Raw genomic sequence first — 25,555 nt, forward strand, 5'->3', positions numbered from 1 at the left:
AGTCTATTTATTGGGCACAATTAGTAACAATGAGACTCTTTATGAGCAAACATCTTAAACTTTATTTTGACAGATCACTTTTTTTTATAAGCAAAGCTAAATTTTCTCACTCGCAGAGCTGTTTATATGGTACATATATTTTAACTAAGCTACAAACACTATGGCCTCAATCAGCAAATGTGTGTTCGAAGAATAAATAATAAACCAGCACACATCTTGCCAGCTGTTAAACATGCAAGCTAAGCCTGAGCTTAAACTAGTGTTACCATTGAAGCCCGTGCTGGGGGTGGTGATACATACTAAGTCTGAGCTTAAATTTGTGGTACATACAAAGCCTAAACGGGGGGGTGGTGATAAAAGATGAACCAGGGCTGGGAGAGGAAATAAAAGCAGTCTAGGAAGAGGCTGATGGTACCTGTGAAGAAGAGATGTCTCTTGGTCGTCTCCTTTCTCTTCTCCAGGCAGGGGTTGAGGAGGCGCAGGAGCTGCAGCACACGCTCCTCTCTACGCGACTCGGTCAGACACGCATCGTTCATCACCAGGTACGGGTAGATCTTCCCATTGTGGCCACGAATATAAAGGCGGCGGGCTGCAGTGTTGTGCTTCTGAACGATCTCCACCCTTGGCATAAACCTGAAGAGCAGAGCAGCACAGAGAGGGTTAAATACTGTGGGTGGGCCTAAAATCTCCTACATAAAGGAAAAAATGTTAAAACACTAAAATTAAAATTTTTTTTAAGATGTGCAAGAACCCAGACATATTGAATCCAAAGATTACACAGGAAATTTACACAAAAAAAAAAAAAAAAAAAAAAAACAGGATTTCCTACATTTACTTTGACTTTTTTTTACACTTTGTTAATATACATCCATCCCTGCATTTAAGAACTAAAACATTATCCTATTTTTGTCATTCCTTACAACATTTGACAACAAGGATGTCAAGTAATAAAGCATTGCAAATGTTATAAAGGCAGTGTACACTCTTCTTTCACAGCCATGCCTTTGTAGCTTTGTAGTTTCTTGATGCAGATGCGTCTGAGGGATGGGGAAATCACATTGCGTGTTATATTTTTAAAAATTTATCCCTTGCACTTCACACTGCAGAGGAAGATATTTTAAAATTTCCTCTCATCTTTTTTGTTTTTGATAAACTTAGTTTTTAACATTTGTTGACATGCTGGCTATTTGCCCTTATTTGATCCTTAAAGCTTTTTGTGGATACTGCTTTTGAACCAAATCATGATTGCAACCACCTGTTTGTAAACACATCATTATTATTATTTCTCCTCATTACAAGCCCTGTCTGAACTTATGTAATGTAAGCCTGAAGCCTTATGTAATTGCATGCTCGAAAAGCAGTAACGGATGTATACTGTATTAACAAACGAAATTAGGATGAATACAGAAAACATAAAATATCTTGGATTCATACTCTTTGCAAGTGACTGCTAAATCAAAGGTAAGAGCACTCACTGCACTCACATTTTTTATGTGCATTGTTTATTCTGTCCCAACTTTTCCTAATTTTGGGTTATACCACTCATGGAAATGTTTGTAGTATGCGTGTTTGTACGTGTGCTGAAGTGTGTAATCTTTTTTTTTTTTTTTTACCTGGCTATCTTGATGTAATAGTGAGTGGGCTTGGGCATGAGGAACTCTCCTGGGATCTCCACCTCAGCTGTCTGAGCAGAGAAGTTGCTAAGGAAACGACACTTCTCCTCGATCAGGAAGAACTTGGGCAGCTGCTTGGTCTTGGCCTCCAGGATCTTGATCCATTTCTTCAGTTTGGAGATGAGGTTGTGCAGCTTCATGGAGCCGGGGACGCTGAAGTCGAAATCTGTGGCAGGAGAGCGACAGATAGAGATGGAAAGAAGAAGAAAGAGATTGGGGAGATTGAGAGGTTGTTTGAAAAGAGATTGCAGGAGGAAGGAATGGAAAGGTGATGAGAACGTGGTGGAGACAGCGGCAAAAAATATGGGGAAGGTGTGAAAAAGGAATGGGGAGGGGGAGTGAGAGAGGAAGAGAGAGGAGAGAGAGAGAGAGAGAGAGAGAGAGAGAGAGAGACGTTATCTATGGATCAGGAAATAGAAGTGCTGTGCTGTACTTCCTCGCAGGTTCCTCTTGTGATGTGAGGCTGCAGATAACATCAGGGAGGGGCAGCACAAGGGGAGAAAAGGGATTAAATGCTCAATTCAACTTCTAAATGACATTGTGCATTAAGCTGAGGAGGAAGGCGCGGAAGGTGCCAGCTGAACACGCGCCACGTCCCCAATTTTAGAGACAACCTCGGGGCACAACTTTATCAAAAAGGCTAAAACCTGCTCCACTTTCATAATTCTCTAATTCTGTTGTGCCTCTCCAATAAAAGCATGAAACACCATCAGAGAAAGGGCCTGCCATTTCATTTCAGCTGCAGTTTTTCCTCAGATCCCCCCTCCACTACATTTACATGTCTTTAAATATATGGCGGAAGCATCAGTAATCGAAAAGCCTGCTGTGCTGGGCCGTCAATCACCCTCTGTGTAAAGTCAGCGAGCTGGTCCGTCATGCATAATGATGGGCCACTTAAGGAACCCTCACTGCCATCATGACACTAGTAATAATGTCAGTTATTCCGTGTGACGCTTTGATTGGGAGTAAATTGCCATAACAAACTCAGACACCTCCCATTTCAACTCCCTCTGAATTAGACGGTGTCTTCTGTAATCAGACGCAGCCTGTAATCTTAACCTTTTCCCACAGATTAAGAAGAGTCTTCTCCAATGTTCAGGTACTTTACTGCATGGAATGCGTTCACAGTCAAGTGTACATACTTGATGGTAAAAGACACGTTTTGTTCTCTGTAAAATCGATCACAAAGTGATTCTGGGTTATTTAAAACACAATTAATATAACGATACATTTAATTACAGGGCCCAAGCACAAGCAACTACATGGAGCCTATAATATGCTCTTTAATAGGCCTAATCCAGTGTTGCCACTTTTAAAAGCTGATGTCTGTAAGTTTTGGGATTTAGGGCCCTCTCTGGTGAGAATGAGTAATTGCACCAAGCATGTGGAAGAATCATTTCAAACTGGGCGGGTGTGATGCTTATGTCTTCTTTCAGAGAGTATGAATCTGATTCCAGGTTATGTTCAGTCAGAGAGAGAGAGAGAGAAAGAGAGAGCACTCAATCAGATGAATGAGCGACTGATCTCTGAGTGTCCTCTTCTGAAGTCTCCATTGTTCCACCAGCCGCTCGCGTTCAGTAAACCTGAGCCGGATCCTCTTTCAGAGGCTGTACGTGTGACGTGTCACGTAAAGACGCGTGACGAGGCCAGAAGAACTCCCGTGAAAAGCGACTCGTCACCCCAGATTTTAGAATGAATATATTAGGCTTAACAGGGATGGGCGTTCCAGCACACTGGTACCATTAAGCACAATATTTTATCCCTCCTCCACTTATTTTGTGTAGAAAAAAAAATAATACGGACTGCCTCTTTAAAGACAAGTAAGTGATAGTGAGACAGAGTTGCTTAAAGAGTCCATAGCTTCTGTAGAGGAAGGGATGATACTATTTTCACAAAGTTATATGTCAGTAGCATCTATTGGTTTGGTCTAGGTGATCTGTTTTGTTCTGATCAAAACAAAAAAGGTATATAGTAGAGCTTTGATGTTATGTGCTCAAACTCATATGTGAGTAATTACAGCATGATTAGAGATGAAGAAATAAGCACAAATATGAGAGGCTGAATTGAACTTTCATGTGAAATTAAGTGTTTTAGAGTTGTAATAGTTATTAGTAAAGAAGAGCTGTGAATCTCTGCTAGGGCTCGTGGCTGAAGAAAGAAGCTTTTAGGATAGCAGGACTCAAATGCTCCGTGTGGGCAGAGCGAGTTGTTTTCTGATAAACATGCTGCCCTCGAGAGGCCTGCTGGTGAGTGAGTGTGTGTGTGTGTGTGTGTGTGTGTGTGTGTGTGTGTGTGTGTGTGTGTGCACAGTGCTATTTCAGCTCCAGAGCGTGGCCCTCATATCCGGGGGGGATTGGAGCTCCCAGGTGCCGCAGAAAACAAACTCCCTGCTCTCTGACCTGTGCACGGCAAAGCACCAAAAGGCGGAAGCTTTCTCCACCTAATATCAGGCGGAGAGCAGAGGTGGCCGAGCGCTATAAACCCCCCCCCTCAGCGTCTGTCTGACTGCCCTGGTCTCCGGCGACTCGGCTGCTTTAAATTCCATCAGTGAAAAGGGCTGAGTGAACGCGGCCTCCCCCTGGAAGCCTGGTGGGACGCCTGAGCAGAGCTGCTTTCAACTGCTGAGAGGCAGGATTTCAGAAGCTCAGATTCAGGGATATGGAGAGGTATCTGACCTCACGACAATCTGATTACAATTCTGTGCTGGGGTGTGAAAATGGGACAGAGCATTGTGGTGCATAGAGCTTCTATTAATTTTGTTAAATCTACAACCTACTTCAAACTAGATTCTGCAACAAGTACATTTTTACTCATTTAAATTTAGTATTTTTTATTTTTTTTTTTTAACAATTATATCATACAATTATATGCAACAAAAAAACATCCACAGAACACAGACATATGGTCAGGACTCTGAGGCTATGCTCACATTACAAGCCACATTGCTCAAATCTGATATTCTGTTCAGATCAGATTTGGTTATCTTGACGGTTGACATTCACGAATGTAAGTGACCTGTATCTAATGCAAAGTAAATGCCCTGTATCTAACAGTTGCACCAGGAGATGTGTGGATACGAGAGAGAAGCACGCAGCACATGCATAAAAGCAAAAAAACGCATGAATTCTGATCTGACCGTTTACATGCATGTCTATGTATCAGACATGTATCTGATTTAGGACCACAAATAAAAGTGACTTAAACCTGAGTAGAAAAAAAATCTGATTTGGCACGTTCGCACAGCAATAAAAGTAAAAAAAGAGAACATAATTGGTCTTGCACTCTTTGGGTGGGTAGAATGGCCCTCCCTTTCTAGCATTACTCAGCTGAGCTCTGCAGTGTGAAGAGTAGTAATGCTAACAGACACAGCAGCGAGGCTCATCACGGTTGGGGTGGCTTATAGCAGAGATGCTAACAACCAGCCTCAGCAGTTTTAAGAGCGGCGGTGGGTGTGAGGCGTGGCTGAATTCAAAGCCTTAGTTTTGGTATGACATACTGGTGTTCTAGAGCGACATCTACTGAAGGAAAACAAAGCATAGCGCATTTAAATTTGTTTTGTAAATGTGTATATTTGTTCCCACACAGATGCCACAATAGGAGGTAAGATATGGCCAAAGCATCCACGTGATTGATTAATGTACCAATATCATAATTAATAATAACTGATATCCAGTTACACCAACCAAAGCAAAAGTGAAGGCTCAAAAAAACAAAAAATGTAGTAGTAACAGTCAACTAGGCGTATACTTAAGGCACCTGATTGAAAGCACTGAGGAAAAAGCATCTTCAAGGAAAAAGGAAATGGTATCAGGCTGTTAGTCTGTAAAAATCTAAACCTGTAAATGGTGAGCGGCTGCTGTGATTGGATTAAAGGGCTTTTGTGTGGTAAATGATGTGTGATGAGTGTGTGTATTGATGCATAGACTGATGTTTTCTGGTCTACATCTCACCCTTAAGGAACAGTGGATGAAAGAGCATGAAAGAGAGAGAGAGAGAGCAATAGAGAGCAAGCAAGAGGTGAATATGAAGTTTCCTGCATGGCTGACTCTGTGCTGTAACTGGCTCTCGGCAGCAGGGCGGTGCCAGGCGGGCACAGCAGGCACTGGCTCTGCCCCGCTGCACACAGACAGCTGGCACCACATCTGCGTTACACCCTCTCGCTGCCTGTAGTCTCGCAGGGCTTTCCACACACACACACCTTGAAATCTCGCTCACGGTTAAGCAGGAATTTCATATATTATATATGTACAGCTCTGGCAAAATATAAGAGACCACTTCAAAATTATGAGTTTCTTTGATTTTACCTCTTGAATTTTTGCACCAGGAGTGGCATAAAGCTAACCAAAAGCAGTGTGTAAGACTGGTGGAGGAGAACATGACAAGATGCATGAAAACTGTGATTAAAAAGCAGGGTTATTCCACCAAATACTGATTTCTGAACTTTATGAATATGAACTTGTTTTCTTTGCATTATTTGAGGTCTGAAAGCTCTTCCTTTTGTTATTTCAGCCATTTCTCATTTTCTGCAAATAAATGCTGTTATGACAATATTTTTATTTGGAATTTGGGAGAAATGTTGTCTGTAGTTTATGGAATAAAAACTATTTTCATTCATTTTTTTTATCTTAAACGTATACCTATAAATAGCAAAATCAGAGAAACTGATTCAGAAAATGTAGTGGTCTCTTAATTTTTCCAAAGTGCTCTCTCTCTCTCTGTCTCTCTCTCTGTCTCTCTCTCTCTCTCTCTCTCTCTGCGTCTCTCTGCGTCTCTCTGCGTCTCTCTGCGTCTCTCTGCGTCTCTCTCTGTCTCTCTCTGTCTCTCTCTGTCTCTCTCTGTCTCTCTCTCTCTCTCTCTATATATATATATATATATATATTTTTTTTTTATAAGTTAAAGAACACTGCAGCTCAGCAGAAGGCTCATCCTTAAAGCCAGCAGTGTACTCTGTGTTGGCTCCGCTCAGTCGGTCTACAAATTAATTTGTAGAATCTGTAACTATCATTCCTCATGGAGGAAGCAGAATAAAGGTTTTTTTACACCACTAACCAGATAATTCTATTAAGAGTACATCTCTCAGACCAGTATACTGAGCATCAGAATACAGCAGGGCTAACAAATATACAAACAGCAACAGTACAGTACAGCAGCATTTGTTACACAGTGTGATTAATAAATAAAATAATAAATAAATGTGATTGATTTCAAAATGTGAATGTATTTTTCATTTTAAGAAACAACGCAGAACATTACAGAAGCCCTGCATGATGATTCACTTCCAATTGGAATCAGTAATGGACTGATCAATATCGGCCCACAAAACATTATGATCTAATTAACAGTTGCTTTACTATTTTGCAATGAAAATAGCATCATTTATATGTAAACACACTGACCTCAGAAGCATTCAACAGCCTTTCTTTGACTGCTTTTCAGTCAGTAGTGATTTAATAAATCATGTTTTTACAGAGATGCCACTCACAGTAAGTATAGCAGCTACATGCTCCCAAGTGTTTACACAACTCATGTGCTGCAGTTCCACAAGTCAAACATCTAGATCTCTTTGTGGACTGAGAACAGAAGTCATATCTCTCCTGTTTTGTAGTGTAAACTAAGCAGTGCTGTTGACGGCTGGTCTGTTGTGATTTTAGTGAATAATCACAGCTATTAGCGTGAGGTGGATAGATGTGCGGCGTGTCCTCCAGACTGGAGTCCTGCAGGCAGACTGGGAGTTTGTGTGGACGCAGGCTGTGGATTACTCACATTGCTCTCCACGTGCTGTCCGGTTGCCAGGTGTTGTGTAATGTGTACAAAACTAGCTTAAAAAAATAAAGTCTCTGTCAAGCGATACCCAGAGAGAGTGCCAAAACAATTTCAGCGAGGGTTCCGACATTCAGGATTTACAGGCAAAGTGTGCTGCATTTACTCTTCCCACAAAGTGTTCAATCATTTCAACCAACTCCACTGTAAACAAACCTGCATTACCACTAACTACTCAGGTACGGGTGAGCATTACATTACACAACGACTTTTAAAGCAACATACTGTTTTATAGGTTTAACAAAGGCGTATTAAAAATAAAAAAACAACCCAGGGGGCAAATGCTGCTCTAAACACGAAACATTTAATGAGTTTGCTGAATTAACTCTGCTGTCCTGGTCTTGCGCAATCAACAGCACCTGAACACACACCCCGACGCACCATCCTGCAGTCATACTCCCTCACCCATTAAATCTAATCACATGGTTCACAGCCCCAATTATCTCCTGAGTCAGACCTGATGTAGAAGTGTGTGGTTAACGCAGCGCAGGAGCTCATATGTGGATCAGACGCTTGAGAGAGATTCATAAACATCTCTCCTCAGGTTCCACCACATACATGGCTTCAACCTGACTGAATAGATAGGAGTTCATTTCCTGCTTGGTAAAGTCTAAATATGTTTCCTTAAATCAGAATACTAAGTGCACTGATCATTATTTTTAATAACCCTTTCTGAATATTTAAGAGCTGAAATGTGAAAAAAATACAAAAAACTAATTTCTTCACTTTTTCTTACCTCAGCCGTACTTATTGTGAGGGTAATTAAAATTAAAATATACTAGCAAATTAAACATTATGAGTCAGTATTGGTTGATTGTGGTCCTGTGCTGCTAAAAGGAATGTCTTAGCAGTCAGTTTAACATGTCAATTCCATTTTCCTACTAAAAAAAGTGTGTAGGGCTATTACTAGGTCACATTACTAAGCTTAATGGCTTAAATATGCTGGCACAGATCTTATTTAGATTTTATCCGCATTCCAAATCACACATAAAAATCTGTATTAGGCCAAAAAAAAAAAAAAAATCTGAATTGACGTTTGAGGCTTGTAATGGAAACATAACCTAGAACTCTCAGCTGGAATCTTATCAAATCTAAATGGCTTATGATGCAGAGGATCGACACTCTACTGAAAGGTCAATTTTAAACACCTGCCTCGTTGTTTAGGTACACCTACACTGCAAAACCCTGAATATACATCTCTGGAAAAAATAAGAGACCCCTTAAAAATGATGAGTTTCTTTTATTACTAAATTAAAAACCTCTGGAATATAATCAAGACGAATTGGATGGAAGCTGAACTGCTTGAAATTTTGCACCAGGAGTGGCATAAAGTTATTTATAAGCAGTGTGTAAGACTGGTGGAGGAGAACATGCCAAGATGCATGAAAACTGCGGTTAAAAAACAGGGTTATTCCACTAAATATTGATTTTTGAACTCTTAAAACTGTATGAATATAAACTTGTTCTCTTTGCATTATCTGAGGTCTGAAAGCTCTGCATCTTTTTTGTTATTTCAGCCATTTCTTATTTTCTGCAAATAAATGTTCTAAATGACAATATTTTTATTTGAAATTTGGGAGAAATGTTGTCTGTAGTTTATAGAATAAAACAACATTGTTCATTTTACTCAAATACATACCTATAAATAGCCAAATTTGAGAAACTCAGACATGAGACCCAATTAGTACCCAACACAGTACACTTACGCCATCAGACCAGATCATTGTTAACAAACATACGGAAAATGTGACGCGTATTCATGCGTTTTCTGACCTGTGGTGAACTGGCCCTTCATCTTCTGGAAGACGGGGTCCTGGGCGGTAGCCTGGGCTCGGCGGGCCAGAGATTCAGAAGCAGCACTGGAGAACATGGTGGAGACGTTGGACACGTTTTCCAGGCCCACTCCGAACGTGCTGACCAGCTTCTTCACAAAGTTCAGCGTGTGCGGCGTGATCTTAGCATCGGATACTGCGCCGCTCTTCTCAAACGCTACGGAGTGGCACTTGGCCAGACCCTGCTGGAGTTGCCGCAGGACCTGGAGAAAAGAAAAGCTCATTGTTACTGTTTGTGTTTATTGTGTTTAATATTTGACAGTACTGAATAAAACATAATTATTCCAGAGAACATACTTCCACTGTTTCACAGCTTTATGCTGGGGGTTTTTACACACCTCTAGCTCACACCTGGCTTATGAGCGTCCTATTCTATTGGCAATACTTTTCGACAGGGAAGAGCTAACAGTTTGCATGTGCGTGTATTTGCATATCTGGGATCAATTGAATATATTCATATATTCATGAATGTCCTCAAATGTTTGAACATAATGTGTAAACAAACAAAAGCCTGTGTATTGCATCTTTAAAAACAGCAGCCAAAAGCATCTTAAAGTCAAATTCACTGTATTTTTCTTATTTTAAGGCACTTCTCTGCATTCCCTGGCCTGGCTCTCTATTCGCCCCTCTTTTTTTGGCTCTTTCTCCACCTCCAAAAAAATCTGCCAGGTGCAGGGCAGCGTCCCCCAGGACAGCGCGTCCACCGTCCCCGCCGTCCCTGTCCAGCCCCAACACATCAGTGCATCTGCTGCTGTCACGGGCTGCCCGTCTCCCAGTGCTGCGTCCCCCCCGCTCTCCACAACCATCAATCACACCTCTCCGCTCGCCACAACCCGATTAGCATCAGAGCAAAAGCCTCCCCCAGCACCGCAAAACCACTTTTCAGCCTCACTGAGCCCCGCTCCAGCGCCTGTGTCAGCTTTCATCTGGCCAACTAGCCCTCCAAAAACAGCCAGGTACAGCCGGCTACAAGGGCATTTAATGGTTAGACCTAAAAACCCGGAGTTAAAAGAGGAGCTGTAAAGGGGAAATGAAAAGTTGGTGAACTGAATGATCTGGATTGAATCTGCGTTGAAGGGCTTCTGCAATAAGATGTGATCATAAAATGAAATGAACAGTCCTAATCCCATCAGTGATTCTGACTGCTTAAATCATTTACTTAATAATGCAATGTGATTTTTTATTAAATAAGACTTTATTAAAACTTCACTGAATATCAGATCGCATTTAAGAAGCCATTCAAGCAGAACTTCAAATAATTTTCATAAAGTTCATAAAACTTTCTGAAAGTTGAGCTTCTGGGGTCTAAGAGTAGAGTAATGCACGTAGACTAAACAATCTGATCTCTTACTGGTTTGTGTGATCGGGCAGTTCTCAATAGAATATTTTGTGGAATCCCACAGGGTTCTATTTTAGGACCTATTTTGGTGTGTTTTTTCTCTGTTTTTGTCAATTCCCCTTTTCAATTGTTATAACAGTTATGTTAAGAGACACAGACAGCCACATGCTATTATTTTTCTTCAATGTACAGACTTAATGTACAAATCAATTCATTCAAGATTTTTTTTTCCAGTCATAGTTAGATTAGAGTGTATATTAGTTGGAAGAATAAGGATTTTGATGATTCATTACATGGCTTATTACTGTGACAGAATACATGTTTTATTTACAGAATACATACAGAATATAGATTTATTTTTCTTGATATATTTTTTTTCCTAGATTTTTCAGTTCAGTGTGAGGTCAGTAAGCTGTATTAACAATGTGCAATTTTTGACACAATTTGCGTCAATGGGTTCTAAGGGTTAAACTGTGACAGTAAAGCACCCATAAGAGAAAAGTGAGGGCCTACATCCAGGGTTTAAAGGGCTTAGATGCACCAAGAGAATCAGTTCTTATGCAGAATCACTAATCTACGATTATCTGCTGGACATGCTGTGATGCACAAATGCAGTTTCTGCATCATATGCACAGTCTTGCATAACTCTAATATACTCATCATACTGGTCTTCACAAGCTGTCAGAGGTCCTTTTGGGGGAAAAAAACGTTTCACTGTTGGCGGTGCAGCTCACCTCTTCATGCCAGTTCTCTCGGAACCACACCATCTGGTCCACAATTCCCTCCAGAGAGGAGAGCAGGGTGGGGTGGAGCTCGCGCTGCATGTGCATGATGCGGCTACAGCGCCACATCGGTGCAGTGGCCCGGATGGGTCCCGGGTCTGAAGCAGAGTGAGACTGAGCCCCAACTGAACTGGGCTGCTGCTGACCAGAGTCTGAGGAGTCCCACAAACACAGAGTGAGTACAGCAGTACATCCACTGTAGTACAGTAACACAAGATTTTATACATTTACATTTTTAACATTAACAAATATTATATATTTTATATAACCACAGACTGACAAACTATTGCATTTTAAGCGTTTATTGTTGATTATTATGTGTGATTTATTACAGAGTGATCTATTTTAAGTGTTTATTTCTTGTATTGTTGGTGATTATGGCTTACATCCAATAAAAACCTGAAAATCAGTGTTTTAGAAACATTTGGCAGAGTGCCGAGTCCTGCTGGAAAATGAAATCTGCATTTCCACACTAAAGTCTAAAGTCAGTGCAGTGTTTTTCCAGAAAAATCTTACAGCACTTCATGCTTCCCTCTGCTCACAACTTTTATGAAGATGCGGATTTCATTTTCCAGCAGGACTTGGCACACTGCCCACACTGACCAAACGATTGTAAAACATAGATTTCTGGGTTTTCATTGGCTGTAAGCCATAATCATCAGCAATACAAGAAATAAACACTTAAAATAGATCACTCTGTGTTTAATACATCTATATAATGAGTTTTACATTTAAAACTGAATTACTGAAATAAAGAAACTATTCAATTTTATTCTATTTTTTGTGAGAGGATAAAACTTTTTCTCTGGTGACAGTTTTTATGGAGATGCAGTAGCAGGACCTGGCACACTGCCCACACTGCCAAAAGTACCAATTGGTTGTTTAGAATATTCAAATTTCTAAGACACTGATATATATATAAATATATATATATATATATATATATATATATATATATATATATATATATATATATATATATATATATATATAAACATTTTATATAATAAAAATGTCAAAAGGTACAAAATAGTGAATGATATGCTGCATGTCACAAATACCATGCCCATCGATACATTAGTTTACATACTTAATACTAAGTTACACTGAACAAATGTATTGTAAAAAAATAACTAATAGAGAATTCCATGATAAACTTGTGCTGTTGTTACCAATGTAAATAATTATTTACAAGGGTAAGAATTTCAATATAATTTTACAATAATTAGTCAATTTATTTATTTATTTGCTCAAAATTATTTTTAAATGCAAGAATCAAAGTCAACTACTAGTCTGAAGAAAGCAATCCCCTCAGTGGACTCACCGCTCTTGTAGCGCTCCCTCTGCTCGATCTTCAGCGTCAGGTAAAGAGTTCGGATGGGGAAGTACACTGCTTGAGGGTAGACACGTCCCACCTGAGAGACACAGCCACAGATTACACTTCAGATAGTCCCGGTGGAGCCCGGCTCCAGAGCGAGCCGCCGCTGACATGTTTTGGAGCTGCTGCGTGATAGCAGCAGCTTTGAAAATGAAACCGTGGGGAAGGGAAGCAATGAGATGGACAAACATCAAGAGCAGATTAAAACCATGGCTCAATATGACACTCTGTAAAAGCTTGTCAAGTCCCGACGGGCCTCTCTCCCGTCATCGCCTGCGCTGCCCTTGAACAGCCTCGCAAACGGACGAGGCCTATTCATCAAAAGCCCCTCCGAGCCGTTTACACTGGAGTAGCTAAGAACAATATCTGCAGGTGTAATCAGAGCCCAAGGTCATAATCCAATTCAAGTCAATGTTTTCCACACTTTATCCCCAGCTTTACCCAAACGAGAGAAAGCCAGACTCAGGGGAGAGGATGCTCAGGCTTTAAGTGTGTTCACATTACAGGACTGAACTGACATAAATCTGGTTTATTGTTTTCTGCCCAAATGAGACACGAATGTGATTTTTTTTAAGAGCTGTGTGAAGACAATTATATTTTTCCTCAATTAGACCTGAATTCATGTGACTGAGAATAGATAGATAATGAGAATGATGAGTGCATGCCTCTTCTTTTCATTATGAGGGGTGGGGATCATTAGAATGATCATCATGATCCTTACAGAGCACTATAAAAACTGACATCCACAACAATTAATACATTTATTAAGTTTTAAGTTTTTTTCTTTTTCTATACTTTTCTTTACTGAATTTTGGCCAAATTAGACAGACACTTATTTTTTAGTTGTAAGTAAAGTAAACAACCTCCATCACAACAGCATGTGTGCTGCTGTGGTTTACTTTTGACTTTGAACTGCCATATACATAATGCTACTGATTGGAAGATTTGTGTGTGTTAGTTAGTTCAGGGAAGTGTTCTAATGCTATGTTAATGAAAAAATTCTGATACGTTTTACTTATGAGGGGATATGTGGATAATTGTAAGTTTAGGCCATTATGTGTTACATTTTTTTTTTTTATTAAACTGTTCGCTTCACACCATTTTTCAGCACTATGTTAACAGTTCAAATGAACAATATACTAAATAAAACTATTTTTAAGATGCAAATAAATGAATTTTATGCACAAAAAGCACTTAAACAAGCTCTTGCATGAGAAGCAGTTTGAAGTCGGGGAAAACAGATAAAACTGCATTCTTTTAAATGGCAAGCAGGAGATTCCGAATTGAAAAAAAATCCAAGCTCAGTGCCAAACATGTAGGATGGTAATTATTTACAATTATGAACATTAAAAGAAGAAGAAAAAAAAAATGTGTTGCTTCCCCGCCGTATTCCCACCCGTTTCTCTGGTTGCACGTAGCATTAAAAGGTTAAAAAGGTGTGTGGGGGGGTGTGATGAGGGGCCTATAGTGGCAGAGTATTTCTCCTGCAGCCCCTCTGCTCCTCTCAGGTCTCCTGTACCCGAACAGCAGCAGGCCATTAGAGTGGACACCTGATCCGCGGAGGGGCCGATAGCAGGGTGCGCAGTAGCCTTTAGGAGTAAAGGGACACCTCGGAGCTCCAGCTTTTATGTGAAAAGAGCAGCAGGGACGCCTTTAAGAGCTTGTTAAGCAGCACATTAAAAATGAAAGAGGAAAAAGGGGAAGAGATCGCCCCTATAATTGGAGATACAGCTTGTCATATTTTGGAGCTTGTGTGTGTGTGTGGGTCCGTATGTGTGTGTGAGCAAAGGTGTTAGGTTCTCTCAATTTCTGTTTCATCCGTACCCCCACGGATCACCTTCATCAATTTTTTACAGAGCGTTTTTAAAACATCCCGCCAAGCAGAGTGGCTAAATAATTCAGCGGGCCGAGATAAAGGTGCTCCAGAGCCGCTGGAGATTTCACTTCAACGCAGAGAGTCCCTCCCTTCACCCTTCAATCGGTGGCGAGTAATGACAGGGGTGGAGGGTGAAGAAGGGGGGGCGGGGTTTAAGATCAAACTCAAAATGTCCTTCAAGAAGAAGAGGAGCCTCCATGGCCAAACTCGCCTTGACAAGTCTGTTAATTGAGACAGCGGCACGCAAACATTTCCATTTCATTTGCCGCTTATCGGTTTAAGTGGCCCTAATCTCTCAGCCGAGCGTGTCCAATGTGTAGGAGCGTTTAAGCTGAAATTGGGAGATTAAGAGAGAGTCACTGCGCCGGTTTACCTGCTTGTGAGCAGGGACAGGGGACCAGCTGCATGCTAAAAACCTCAAGAGCAACGAACGCAGATAAACAGGCATCTCTTCAGGTGGGGTACGAGTAGTGATGCACCAATCCAACTTAGTGGATAAGTATCAGGATTGATACCAATTTTATTTCCAATTAGAGCTTAGATCGTGCCCAAAAAATCCAGCCCGACCAGGCCCAAACTTGTGCACCTTCTGCCCAAACCCGCCCCGCCCTGCCCCGCCCCATAAACTGTCATTATGAGCATGAGCCTGATTTAAACCTAATTTTAAAGCGGTAAAACTGACCTTTATAAAAACATTTCAGACTGTTTGCATGAACGAAATCTGTTCAGAAAGACTAAACACAGTGTGTAATGTGGACAAGTGGAGCTGAGAGCTGTGTGATAACATTCTAAGTGGTAAAACTTTATAAAAAAAAATTAATTACATTTTTTATTTTTCATACTTTGCGATATTGTGATTATCACGACATATATAAAATAAAAATAGAATTCAAAAAACAGACGGCTACGTCACAGACCATTTTCTTGAGCCCGACCCGACCCAAGGAAAGTAATGGGGAAATCTCGGCTTGGCCGAGTTTCGATTTTCATTTCTAAGGAGAAGCTTTGGGTCAATTTTGTGAAAATTATTAATGAATAATATCTTACTTTGTGTCTATTAATTATTAGTTAAGATATTTTTTTCATAACTGTTGTAGTAATAAATGTACCTTTATTGCAAAGTTTTACCAGAGTTTTTATATAGAAACTCTCTTTGTATTGGTTATCACGGATGGGGAGAATGTGGAATAGGTGCATCCAAATAAAATAAACATATAAAAGCAGAAGCCTCTCACTCGTGTTCTCCCTCTCTCTCTCTCTCTCTCTCTCTCTCTCTTTTAGCGAGGGACGATTGGCCCCTGAAGTGTCCTTCTACTCTTTGAAGTTGAGGTGCTTTTTAAACGGCTCAGAAATAATACTCCATCAGGGAAGACAAATTAGTCCCTCCATTTAATTTGTGGCTCCCTTCCTGCAGGTTCAGAGCGCTTGATATTAACTCAATAATGCTGCTTTGCATAAATAATTAAAGAGGCGGGTGGAAGGCAATAAAATGATGAATTTGATAAATTAAATTTGCAGCAGCGCTTTCCCCATCAGAGTGAACAAAAGGAAATTAATCTTGATTAGGACCGCGATGTGCATGTCTACATGAAGAGACAATATGATACACGGCACCAGGGTTTGATCACCTCCGAGAGAGCAAAGAGAGAGATAACACAACAACAGCACATCCCAACTACAAAAGATCTGTTCCATTTCATTTAACATAGGAAGACACCTTACCAAGCCCTCGACTGTGTCTGCCCACTAACACCAAGCAAACATGACACATGAGACACATCAGCACAGGAGTAGCACAGCTTTGGGTAATGGAGAGACGCACCTGGCTGATGAGGTTCAGCAGAGGCTTGCCTTCAGAGCCCACCAGACAGGTGAGGAGTTGGGGGATCCAGGCCAGCCACTGGATGGGAGGAACCCCAATGCAGTACTTATCCACCGCATCTGCCAGCGTGTTCTTATCATCAAAACTCAGCAACCACAGCACCTGAGACACAACAGGAGAGAAGAAACCATGAACAGACCATCCTAAAACTAATCCAAGCACACAAGTTACTGTATTAAACAGATAAAAGCAGATTTAAACTGCAATTAGAACCACATTCTAACAGATGTAAAATTCTGGTACTTTCACACTAAAACACAAAAACTGATGCATAATTATTTAATTCATTAATTCATTAGGCTCAACAACTATGCAAAAAAAAAAAAGTCATGTGAAATAATGATACTATTCAGTAATTAAATGAAGTGGGAAAAATATGGTACACACAGTCTAAACTTGCCAAAAAAAATAAAAAGTTGGCACCAACAAAAATAAAAAAATAAATAAAACTACTAATATTTCTAGGGACCGTCTTTAGCTTTGACTGTGGCACGCATCCACTGATGATGATGTCATGCTCCCTGAATCACTCCAGCCCAATGAATCCTGGCATTGTCATCTTGAAATATACCCGTGTCATCAGGGAAGAAAAAAATCCATTGATGGAATAACCTGGTCTATATTTAGTATATTCAGGTAGTCAGCTGACCTCATTCTTTCAGCACATACTGTTGCTGAACCCAGACCTGACAAACTGCAGCAACCCCTTATCATTTGCTCAGTTAAATTGTTTAACTGTTTTTTGGGCCAGGAAGTGTACAGCTCCAATGTTATGTCCAAAAATGTTACTGTTTTCTAGGTATTCTGACATTTGTTAAATGGTGAAGGTGTCAGTGTGGAGAAATTGCTCTTTTGAGTAACTATTACAAGCCATGCTACTATAAACATACTAGCACTGTGCTTGGGTCCCATCCATTGCCATTCCAAGGTAATGTGCTTATGGTTCATGAAGCTCTTATAATTATTGTTAATTTGACTGAAGCAAACAGGTTTCTATCTGTTATTTATTATTTATTATCAATAGAACCACACAGCATAACAGAGCAGTGCTTGGACCCCACTGATTGCCACTGTACTGCATTGTAAAATGCAGCTAGACTCTCAAAACCATTACAATTATTCACAAGCAAAAATCAGCATGTTTTACATTAGTTACACACATTAACCTTTTTTCACCCACAGATCAAAGCAAATAAATAATTAAATACAGAAACATTTATTGATTTCTAGTTACTCAAAGCAAATTCTGTCACCATAACACCAAGTGTATGATGGCAGCCTAAGCAAGGCACCAGTTGCCCTTCTAATGAAAGCCCATTTATATGTGCACACAGCTCAGTGAATCTGAGTCAGAGCCATCTACACCACTCTGATCTCGTCCACATTACGATCTGAATTAGCGATCCGCGCTAACGTATGTTTAAGCGCCTCTCAGCCACACAAAGCAAGTTTAATGGCTTGTGAAATCATATCACAGCCATCTCGCTCCAGCGTGAGTCATAACGCTTCTGACGGCTTGTTAGAAGCTCCTAGAAGTGGCGGCTGGGGGCTGATAGCAGGTGAAGCCGTCTCCCTGGAGGGGCCGATGGAGACATTAACCGCTGAACCTCACCGTGGGCCACTCAGACCACACAGCTTGAGGGTAATTACTGATAATCACTGGGCATCTATTCTCATTCATCACCTCTAAACTGTGCCAGCAGCTCCGCGCAGTACACGCTCGGCCAGAAGCACGCCTAACGTAATCTAATGTCCTGCCTATGTGCCAGACGCTGGAGGGAGGGAGGGAGGGAATGAGGGAGAGAAATCAGGGAAGGGGCACTGAACAGTGTTTTCCTTGCTTCCACATCCCTAAACCAGAGCCAAACTAAAACCATATCCTTTTTAAACAAATAAAGATGACTAGCACAGGGCCAGCTCTCTGTAGTGAATTTTTCGCACCATAAGGCGCACTTTAAATCCTTTAAATTTTCCCAAAAATAGTCAGTGCACCTTATAATTCAGTGCGCCTTCTGTATGAATTTTACCATACAGCTTTTCCTCCTTACCAGTCAGGTTGTAAGAAGCAGTAAAGCCACTCTGCTAAAGCACAGCGATATACAGGAGTTTTAGTTTAGTTCTCCAGCACTGGGTCTGGAGTAGCAATAGAATTAGCTGCTAACTGTCATTTCCCCATTCATAGGTGAGTATTATCAGGCTGTAGCCTGCTGCTAACCCTGGCTAACACTACTGGAGCAGCATTAGCATCATCTGCCATTTCTGATTTGCTGCCTACTCTAGCAAGTTCAAAAGGTGCAAAGATGCAACTCCACATCTATTATAGCAGCTATTCTAGAAACACTATCAATCATTTGATTGGTTCTATTGGCTATAAATATATAAGAAATGTTCTGAAAGGGCACTCAGACCCTGATAACTCAAGCACTTAAAATCAGACAATTTAAACGTATTTAAAAAAAAATCTGATGCTTACTTTAGCAGGGTCAAAAGGTCAATGTGCATCAAATATTTTTTGCAAGCCTATGTGCAGTATAAAGGTCATTCTAGACTGTTTTTTGGCCATACAGCTACTGCTTGAGCTAAAAAAAAAATGCCACTGTCTCAATGCGATCCCTTAAAAAAAAAAAAAAAGTTTTTCAATTTTGCAAAGAGGCAACGTGTTAATAAGTACAGATTAAAAACTGCAATTAAAATGTCCTTCACTCTCGTTTCCATCGCAAAGGACATTTGGTCATATCAAGGGCCTTAAAAAACATAAATCAGACAATTGGAGCGATCCCTTCAAAGTGCGCCCCAGTCCACCAAACAGCACTCACCCGAGAGCACATTGCCACGTGTACAATATTCATACACAACTGAACATCAGCTCTAATAATATAATTTCACCCATTAGCTGCGGTCCGTCTCTCTGGCTGCCACCTCCACGGCAGCTGTGTTAAATCCACAAAGCCCGACACATGAAGGGACGAGCCTTCTGTTTCTAAAAATGCAGGAAGATGAGGACTGATGCAGCTCCGATCCCAGGCTCCAATTCCACCGGCACATCTGGATTTGATTTAGTGAATCAGATTGGTGGTGTTAAAATATGATTAGTATTAAATAGGCCTGCATAGATTTTTTTTTTTTTTTTTTTACCTGGTCTTCTCTTTTTTTCAAACTGCAACAGCTATCTTTGCTCCAGCTGTGCAACAATGCGGTTGCCTAAAAATGATTAATAATTCATAATTGAAAACACCCTTGAGGGTTTTATTCTGTAGTAATCAGAACGTGACTACAGCATCTGCCCTGTTCTCTTGTGCTACAAACAGATTACGAGGGAAAAAAAAGAGAGACATAAAAACATGACTTGTAGACATTGTAGCTGCTGGTCCACTTTAGAGGTGTAAGATTGGGTGTGACAGCTCGCTGATGGGTGGTAACACTGCTTATATGAGGAGTGTGTGGCCTCTCTCCTGCCTGTTCCTGACCTGCTGATAGCAGTACTTTATTGATTGACTGAGGCGGGTGCCTGGCTGTTGGTGGGGGGTTAGACTGCAAAGAGCTGGTTAGATTGGACTGACAGGGGTGGAATTAAGCTCTTAACCTCTGGGTGAAGCTGAGGGGATCCAGCCAGGTCCTGTGGGGGCGGGAGTAATTGTAACAGGGCCTCTCAGTGTGAGGCTGGTGGGAGTCGAAAGCGAGAATGGGCATTTAACCATGTGAGAGAAGAACAACCACCCAACTGTGGATGGACACAGCCTGCAAAAGCCTCCAGTCCATCATGGAGCCTGTACGGTCTCCTTACATGTGGTGCTTCAAGTTTGCTTCTATATTGTTGCATCAGAGCTCAAGGCTAAAGCAGCAAACAGCTAAGTAAAGCTTTTATTTTGTTTTAGAGAGTTAGCACTAGAGTTAGCACTATTCAAACTGGAACTACGTCTTCACACATCACTTACATTTAAGTGGCTTAAGTGGTTTTTGACACTGTTTGGCATTAGGGCTGTTTATTGGAAACATCGACATATTATGTATTACTATGCAGGGGTTAGATTCAGTCTTGCCAATATATAATATAGCAATATTTTTACTTATCTATAAATTCATACACCCCTATGATAAATATGATAAACACAGTTATATGGCTACCACTACTGTTTTCAGGTGTGTACTGTAGTTTTGTCCATGTTTATAGAAATATTGATTAATGTATCATGTGTCTGAAACATTGCTAATGCACTATGTAACTTTGGTAGAGCTATAAGATATATATATATATATTTTTTAATATACAAATGTACAAAACCCACATGCTTCTTTTACTTCATAATCTTTCATCTTGTCAATAAATGCACTTGTACAACTGTTCATAATAATAAGATTAAAGTGTGATTTGGATTACACTAGGGGTTGGCAATTAAGTTGGCCGTGGGCGAGATATTTTCCAAGCCATTACGTAGCAGGACAAAAAAAAAAAATTCTGTTTTGGAAAGTGAAGTGTAATAAGATGGAGTACTACAGACTAGTAGCTCTCCAGCCCAGAGGGTTGTTGAACCCAATTGCAGAAGAGTTAATCTCAAAGCAAGTAAATCTAATTTGAAAGAAAAAAATAAATAAAACACATCGCTTCTCACACAGGACTGAACCCCTGCTGTCAGGTCGCGGTCCAATACACTACCACTGCCCAGGGAAAAAAACTGCCTTATAAGGAGATAGGGAGCCCAAGAACGGGCGGAAAAACAAGAACGGAGGAGCTCCTACCTTAGCCAGATACTTGCGGGACTTGCTCTCGTTCTGATGACGGCAGGCGTGGAGATAACAGGTAATGGCTGAAACACCGAGGTGCAGCTGGCGGTCTTTGACAAAAATGTTCTCGAGGTAGTCGCCCCACATGGCCCAGGCCTTCACCAGCACGTCGTGCATCTGTACAGCTGCAGAGAACGCCTTATTGGCCTCCTCAGACCTGCAGAGAAATGACACAGAGAGAGAAAAAGAATGAGGGACAGTTCTGTTCAGTTCAATTAAATTCAATTCAATTATCAGATATTGAATTTGCACAGATTGACTGACTGACTGACTGAATACCGAGAGTGAAACTTTTCAGTCAGCTTGTGTAATAACGAACAGCTTGCAGATACAGCACAAAATCCCAATGCAGAACTGCAGGAGGATCAATGGCAGCATTTTAACGACTCAAATACAACATGTAAAATGACCAAGAATCCAATACACATATTGCAGAAATTGTCAGGGGAGAGCAGATGTGTGGCAGTAGAGTGGAGCTTATGTATAAGTATTACGTGTGTAAAATGTAATTTCATTACGAAAAGCGATGGTCTTGGTGAATTCTGGCGAGATGACCTGCATCTCAGTGATATTAGCCGACAAAATCCAATATTTTCTTTCATCAGCTATTCTGCAGCTCGGAGAGTAGTTCCCCAGTGATTATGTTCTCCTCCTCAAGCCTGTTATATAGTTACTTTTAGAATACGGCGAGAGAGAGAAGAGCTCATAAAAGGTTTTATAAGAGTCTAAAAACAGTCCAGAGGAGGAGGAGCTCTTAAAGCCTCAGTCGTTACTGCTTCGCCAAGAACGAGTCTCCCACTACAAACGCATGTGAAACGACTCCCAGGCCAGCTGCTTATAATGCTGATGTATAATGAGGGTACGGGGTGCAGCGGGATTCAGCTTGATTGTGATGGAACCAGGGGAGCCTAGATCCACTGAAGCATTCCCTTCACTCTGCTCTGGACATTCGCCATGTGCATCTCCACCCACGCACACACACACGCTCGCACACACACACACACTCTGGGCAGGGCAGAGGCTTTTCCTCCTGCCCAGTCAAGTGTCGAAAGCCTCCCCATCGACAGCACAATTCCTTTATAAAATCCCCCAGTTAATATTCGTGGAGAGTGAACATGCAATGATTACATTAAGCGCTGCTGAAGCCGGGGAAAGTTCTGCTGATCCCAGAGATTCCACAAATTGCTATTGAGTTAATTATTCAGCGCTGTGTATTTAATAAGCCGCCCTGATTCAGCAGTGCCCTCCAGGGCAGCCGTCATTTCACCCATGATGAGGGCAAGTGAGGCCCGGGACCCACAGAGCCCCACTTGGAGAGAAAGAACAATAGGAGGTGAGGAAGATGAAGATGGAACAGAAGGTGGCGATGAAAGTCAGAACTAGAAGAACAGAAAACGCATAAGCTGTTTCTAGGTTGCCAAACAGTGAAACACTACAATATGGGACAGTATTTTTTGCACTATAAGGTGCATTTAAAATCCTTTAATTTCCCCCAAAATCTTCAGTGCACCTTTGTATGAATTTTACTAGTCAGGTTGTAAGGAGCAGTAGTAGTTTAGCCACTAATGCTAATGCTCCAGCCTTAGTGCTGGAGAAACTTGGAAATCTAAGCTTACTGCAAATAAATAGAAGCAATTTACTCACCCAAATAAACAGTTTTCAGGACAGAAATCTTTTTAGATTTACATCCATTGCTCGTTTTCCTGACAGTTTTGTTTATTTAGCTTAGCTTTACTTAGCTACACCCTCCACCACCCAGACGTGAGACCCGTTGAATTAGAAGTTCCCTTTAGTGTCTCTTAAAATGCGCCTTATAATTCAGTGCCCCTTGTGTAAGAAAATAGAACAGAAAATAGACGTTCACTGAACGTCTTAGTGCGCCTTATAATCCAATGTGTCTTATAGTGCAAATAATACGGTAGTTTTAAGATTTCTATAAAATCACTAAAATAGTTTAGTAAATGTTTGCATTTCTAGCCATTGCTTTACACATTAAATCCATTTCAATGCATCAGTATCTGCAAAAAAAAGCTGAATGACAATGATTGTTGTAAATAACTAAATAATACAGTTATTATTAGAGGAAGGGTACTAATAGAGGGAGGGTGGCAAACGAAAGAAATATGTAATGTCCAAATTCCTTAACTCTGTGTTCTCCACATCAGAAACTTCATAGCACATTTTACAATGCAACACAATTTTCAGTCTTACAAATGCGCAAGTATATGTAAATTTTATTTGTATATAATTTGTATAAAATATTACTTATTTTGCCTGCATTAATATGCAATCTACTAAATCATTTTACTGCTTTACTTCTTGCATAAACTTTTTTGAGGCCCTTTCCAGATCTTCTGTCATTATTCTGTCAACAGGACTGTATTACTCAGACATGACAGATTAATAATGCTGGTGTATTGAGGTAATGACTACTTATGAAAAAATAAATAAATTTAGGAATCAAGCTATATATTTAGGAAAGGACGTGCAATCCTGGTGCGGGGAGTTGGGTTGCATATGGTTTGGACAAATAAGGGTCCACATTGGCACAGAGGGTGAAAATAAATTAGATAAAATGAATGTCCGATAGCCAGTTTTATAAATATTATTCTCAGTAGCTACTCAAAGGCCTGCTGGCTTTGATTGCAAAGCAATCCTAGTTTTTAAATTCTGGTGCTTCATACATACTGTACTGAATATTTCAACAAAGCTTTGAATGTGACTCATCCTCTCTGATTTTATAACAGAAACTATCCGTTCTGTAATAAATATTTCTTTACATTCATTTCTTTTTTATGAACCTCAGACAGCGTCCAAACTACTCCGGACCAAGGGTCTGCAGCAACTATGAGCAGACAAAGAAAATGCCACTCAATACGAGTTTGACCAGCGGTGTCAATCATCATATGAGAGCGTAGACCCATTATCTGTATGCAGGGATGCAGAATGTAAGGTTAATTACTCATCATCCACTCATATCGGCTGTTAACGACTGCTCTGACCTCATTATTGGCCTAATGTTTTAGGAGTGATCATTAGCGGGGAAAATAGAAACACACAGCTGTTTATCTATCTTCTCCATAGCACCTCTTCTCTGGGAAGCGTTCATTTTAAAGCGCAAGCTCTTAACGACCGGCCTGCCTCGCAGAGCATCGGCCCAATCCTTTAATGTCAATCCAAAGCAGGCTTAATGAGAAGACGGGAGAAACGCAGAAAGCAGGGCTCGAGTTATGTCAATTAAAGACAAAGAGAGAGAAAGAGAGAGAGAAAAAAAGAGAAAGAGAGAGAGTTAGTTCAATAAGGTGACAGAAGGAAAGAGAGGAGATGAGCAGACAAAGAGGGAGGCACTTCAAAGCCTGGATTCAACTCTTACTTATTGATCTGGGCTAAGAACATGCCCTTGAGAGCGTAGAACTCGGCGGTCATCTCCTTGGTGAAGTACTTCAGATTGGTGGACTCGATCACCTCCAGCCCCTGAGCAGAGAAAGAGTTGGGACATTTTCAGCACACTGCACTTCAGATTCTGAGCTCTTTCTGCTCAAACACAATGAGGGTCACAGGTCATGTATATTGTCGCTGTCCAATGAAAAACATTTATCTCCAAAACAGGAACTTTACAGGAGAGAGAAAAAACCTTGTAAACTTTCAGTGGAAGTCAATGTAAAAAAGAGTTTATTTCAGGTCATTTTTCTATTTGAGTTTCTATTGGTGCAATTATTAAGAAATTTTGGCACAGTGTAAGTAAAGTTTGTCTGTTCAAATTATGTAATAAACTAAAAATTGACAAAAACAGAAATAAGTGTTTTCATAGGACAGCGACAATGTACGACATGCTGTATAGCAAAGGGTGGGCGATATGGCATGGGTTTATCACAATACTACTTCATTAAATGCATTTTATGAAGTAAAAAAAAAAAAAAACAGAACACATCTAAAGTATGGACATGGAGTTGGCCATTTTTGTTTTTGGTACAGAATCTTTATCTTATTATAAATAGTGTGCCATATTTATCAACTTGATTCATTTGTTAGATATGCTTGATTAAGAAGTCATTCTGTTTTTTAGTAGTTTGTTATTTTAAGTTCACATCTCTAATTTTTTCAACACGTGGATTTTTGATGGTAACTACATAATTTCAGCATAGTATGGTTTCATTATACAACATACAGGGCTTTTTTTTGTATCAGTGG

At 40.5% G+C, this 25,555-nt stretch overlaps 1 protein-coding gene across 6 annotated transcripts in view; it reads right to left on the minus strand.

Annotated features, from left to right (window-relative positions):
• Positions 1 to 25,555, minus strand: part of LOC103032461 (transformation/transcription domain-associated protein) — a 134,604-nt gene that overhangs the window by 8,580 nt on the left and 100,469 nt on the right. For all 6 annotated transcript variants that reach the window (XM_049464430.1, XM_049464432.1, XM_049464431.1 and 3 more), the window contains 8 exons: positions 24,738 to 24,838; positions 21,320 to 21,521; positions 16,523 to 16,684; positions 12,771 to 12,861; positions 11,399 to 11,598; positions 9,267 to 9,528; positions 1,614 to 1,839; positions 416 to 633 (listed from right to left, as the gene is read on the minus strand). In XM_049464430.1, coding sequence (XP_049320387.1) covers positions 416 to 633; positions 1,614 to 1,839; positions 9,267 to 9,528; positions 11,399 to 11,598; positions 12,771 to 12,861; positions 16,523 to 16,684; positions 21,320 to 21,521; positions 24,738 to 24,838 — 1,462 coding nt within the window. The remainder of the gene's footprint in view (positions 1 to 415; positions 634 to 1,613; positions 1,840 to 9,266; positions 9,529 to 11,398; positions 11,599 to 12,770; positions 12,862 to 16,522; positions 16,685 to 21,319; positions 21,522 to 24,737; positions 24,839 to 25,555) is intronic.

The sequence above is a fragment of the Astyanax mexicanus genome, chromosome 15 (genome assembly GCF_023375975.1).
Source record: "Astyanax mexicanus isolate ESR-SI-001 chromosome 15, AstMex3_surface, whole genome shotgun sequence".
Taxonomy (NCBI): domain Eukaryota; kingdom Metazoa; phylum Chordata; class Actinopteri; order Characiformes; family Acestrorhamphidae; genus Astyanax; species Astyanax mexicanus.